This window comes from Triticum dicoccoides, chromosome 7A (assembly GCF_002162155.2).
Source record: "Triticum dicoccoides isolate Atlit2015 ecotype Zavitan chromosome 7A, WEW_v2.0, whole genome shotgun sequence".
NCBI classification, from domain to species: Eukaryota; Viridiplantae; Streptophyta; class Magnoliopsida; order Poales; family Poaceae; genus Triticum; species Triticum dicoccoides.
Window position 1 is genome coordinate 42091793 of NC_041392.1, and position 4020 is coordinate 42095812.

The following is a 4020-nucleotide window of genomic DNA, read 5'->3' on the forward strand; positions in this document are numbered from 1 at the left end:
GTTCTGCAACTAATATAAGAAACAACACATGAGAACACATAATATACGTAAAAGGTGCATGAATATGCACATAAATTCCAGAACTCCATCTCCATTAATATCTGTGTGAAGGCCTCATTTTGTCAAATGAAGCTGAACATGTAAATCACAAGTAAGACTTGATTTAATATAAGATAAAATTTATCAATCCATCCCTTAGAAGGAACAGGTTCTCTCAAGAAACTCATAATGTATACATGGATACAGTACAATAGCAGATTCATCTATCAAACATTCCATTTGATTCGAAGAATATCAGTTTTATCTCCATTTACATCTTGATGTCAGGCGGTGTACCAACAGTTATTACCTTGTAAGCAAATGGTAAACCATCCCACTTAATAAAAATGAAGTAATAAACACGTCGATCGTAAAAAAAATTAACCAGACTTATTTTAGAAAGCAGGATTGTTTCTTAAAAAACCCAGATGATCTAATATCTATGAATTAGCAGAGTGCAAATAGCAAAAGCCATTGAGATGCATGTTGTAACTTGCCTCTATCCCTTCCTTTTCATGTTCAACAACATTGGTAGTCCACTAAACTCGAGTATACTTAGTGATTGTTGAATGTAAAGCGTGTGCTGAGGCTGCAATAGAAGCAAGATGTTACATTTCAGAACAAAGCGATGCAATACATGTTAGAACTTCGACATTTGAGCAGTGTAACCTTGTTTGAGAGAAGTACAATCTGTTCTGCAATTAACATAAGAAACAACAAATGAGAAGTTGAGAACACAGTGCATGTAAAAGGCGCATGAATATGCACACAAATTCCATAACAGACCGCATGCATTATGCAGATTGAAGATGTGCGATGGGTTAGAAATTAGATGGTTAAAGCATTAGATACATCCTACAGGCAAAGGCTACAATATTGTAGAGAACACATGAGATATTAGCATCAGGCCATCACTTTACACTACAGTCTTGCACCATTGAGCCAGGGAACAGCAGATGCCAAACAGATGAGCCAGTCAGATCAGCAGATTTCCCGGTAACCTTGGATAATCATTAGTATCATCTTTTTTGCGTGGATTGTGTTCACTGGGCTTGTGCACGTTACTCACAGCAGTTTTCCTTGTGTTCTCTTTAATTGTTTCCTTTTATGCTTCTTAAATTCACAAGTTGTAGGGATCCTCTCTCATGTCCTGAAAAAGAAATAAATTCATATCTGAGTTCAAAGTACCTAAAATAATAAAACTGGAATACAAGATGACAGATATCTAGTCTTACCCACTGGTAAGTCATGACACCAAGAATTGATTTTTGAATTACCAGAATTTCATACTGCGAATTTATATAACACAGTAGGTTCCAGATAAACCACTGGATGATCTTTAAGAAAAAGAAGAATACTCAACAAAAACCAAGGCAATTCTTCATTTCAGAGAAAAACAAGCAGAGACATGAGGCAGATCAACAGGCAACTATTTCAAACGCCGACCAAAACAACAAAATAATTTTAACATCAACATGCTAGCCACTTCAACCCAAAAGTAAGTGAATTTCACCCAACAATGAAACAGCCAGAGCTTCTTGAACATAACTTATCTACATAAAAAAGAAACAAGCCGGCTCATAGGGGGCCTAATTCATACACATTGTGCTGGTCAAAGAAAGAAAGTGCATGGCTGGCACTTACAGAATCAAAAGGGGAGCACAATCTGTGAGCTGAGCCGGACAATGACAGCCTTTCTTCTGCTTATCAGTACAAGTTTCATTTCACGAGCTTATCTTAAGATCAAACACCAGATGAACCATTGATCACATAAAGTGGTTAGCAGCTAAATTGAAGTGATTGATACAACACCAAACGATGCAACGCAAAAGCGGGATTATAAAAGTATGGTTCAATACCTAACCGGATGCAATGGAACCATTATTGAGTTCCAAGAAAACATAGACATGAGTCAGATCAATAGGCAAAATTTCCAGAGGCTGACCCAAATGACTTGTAATTTTAGAATCCACACTCACATCAGCCACTTCAACCCAAAAGGAATCCAATGAAAATACATCTAATAGTCACAGCTTCTTGATCATACTTTTTTATATTCATCAACCAAGAACAAAGAAGCTTAATAATGGATCTAGTTGATACATACAACAGCTCATGTGGACATGCAGAGCTAGGCCAATAAGAAACACCACAACACTCAATATCCCTAAGCGTTGACAACATAATCATCTGGTCAAATGAAAGGCGAATCATTCATAACATAACCCTCGAGTGTCGGAAAGAAGGTATGTTGAACAAGAGTTTGCTTGTGCACAATATTATAGGAAGGGAGGCCTCTGGCATGGAAACTGGCAATCAACTTGCCATCAATATCAACCTGAAACAGCCAGTCCTCAAAACCGACCAACACGAGCAACTCACCATCACCATTAACAACCATCACTTCCTCAATATGGCTAGAATTTTGACACCGGTCCCTGATCTCGGCAACCGGCAATTCAACCCGACACTTGAAAGCCCAGACCTCGCCTTGGTAGTCCTGCATCACCCAAATATCAACAGTCGTCTTTTCATCATTAAGAAAGAAGATGCCAAGCATGTCATCCATCTCAAACAGTCGTCCATAGTCCTCATGGGCAACCGGGGCACGGATCTGCCGGAACGACTCAGTGGCGGTGTCGAACACCATTATCCGGTTGCCAGTGTGCCAATGCAGGCTACCACGGAACAGAAGCCCGTCACCAGCCAACGGATCAGGGCGCCCGATGCGCCTCGGCGGCTGGTTGGAGCCAATTGAGAAAACATAGATGGCACGTTGATCTGTTTCATGGTACAGCAACAGCCGGTACTCGCCGGTAAGAGGGTGAGGGTACAACCCCACGGTCATGAAGCCATCGAGCTGCTCGAGGGGAGCATACTGCCGAGTCGCCGGGTTGCAGATGCAGAGGTCACACTCGATGGAGAGGAGGAGGAGGCCGTCGCAGGAGGCCACCGGATAGAAGAGGGGAGTGAAACTTTCACTCCCGTCAATCCCCCCTTCCAAGGGGGGTGTTTTCAGTCGCGCGACGCGCTGGAACTGGTCGGCGGCGGCGACTCCTGCACGGTGGTCGAAGAGCGTGACGTCCAGGGACTGGCCGCCGTCGGCGACGTCGCTGTGGCTGCAGAGGAGGGGCAGGGCGGGCTGGCGGGCGTGGTGGGACAGGAGGAAATCGCGGGTGGAGGTGGCGCGGCGCCACGCGGGGCTGACGGCGCGGCAGCGGAGGAGGGGTTTGGGGGGCAGGCGAGCGAGGATCTCCGAGACGGTGATCTCGTCCGGGAGGCCAGCGAGGAGAGGAGTCGCTCCTGCGGCCTCCGCCATGGTCACTCACCGGGAGGTGGAGATCTATGCCAGGAGTGGTGGAGTTGTGGCGGCGGCGGAGGTAGGCCTCCCTCTCGTCTCCCAGATGTGCAATTTGGGCTGCTCCGCTGGGCTGTCCTTGGCCCCTTTCAACGACAACCGGTCAGTTCTCGCAGAATTGTCTCAAAAAAAAGTCAGTTCTGGCAGAAAACAAAATTTTCTGCGCGTACTCTGGCCAGTAATCTCAACGACCGCCTCCAATTTTGTTTTCTCTAGCAGAATAATGTAAGACATGAAAAGTTTGTAGCAATGACATCCAAGCTGCAAATTAAATTTAACAATGACGGCATATCCAGTAATTAAGGTAGAAACCCTGGAGAGGTAGATCTCGCCAGGACTATGGAGTTGTGGGCTTGTGGCAGCGGCGGAGAGGTAGATCTCGCGGATGTGCAATTCGGCAGCTCTCCAACGGGCTGGGCTTGGCTTGCCCACTTCTCTCAACGGTATTTCTCAAGAACAACAAAAAAACTCTCTCAAGGGCACCCCAAAAAATACTCTCTCAACGACAACCAGTCAGTTCTCGCACAAAACAAAAAATTTTGCGCGTACTCTGGTTTCCCTATCAGAATAATGTAAGACATGAAAAGTTTACAACAATAACATCGAAGCTGCAAATTATTTTT

At 44.5% G+C, this 4020-nt stretch overlaps 1 protein-coding gene across 1 annotated transcript; it reads right to left on the reverse strand.

Moving 5' to 3' along the window:
- Window positions 1–216: 216 nt before the first annotated feature.
- Window positions 217–3403, reverse strand: LOC119330602 (putative F-box protein At1g33530). The gene has a single exon (XM_037603718.1). The coding sequence runs from the start codon at window positions 3356–3358 to the stop codon at window positions 2234–2236; it is 1125 nt and encodes a 374-aa protein (XP_037459615.1). The 5' UTR covers window positions 3359–3403; the 3' UTR covers window positions 217–2233.
- Between the last annotated feature and the right edge of the window lie 617 nt (window positions 3404–4020).

What these genes read in the sequence shown, in the direction of transcription:
- LOC119330602 (XM_037603718.1), bottom strand. Translation starts at nt 3,358, where the DNA reads ATGGCGGAGGCCGCAGGAGCGACTCCTCTCCTCGCTGGCCTCCCGGAC.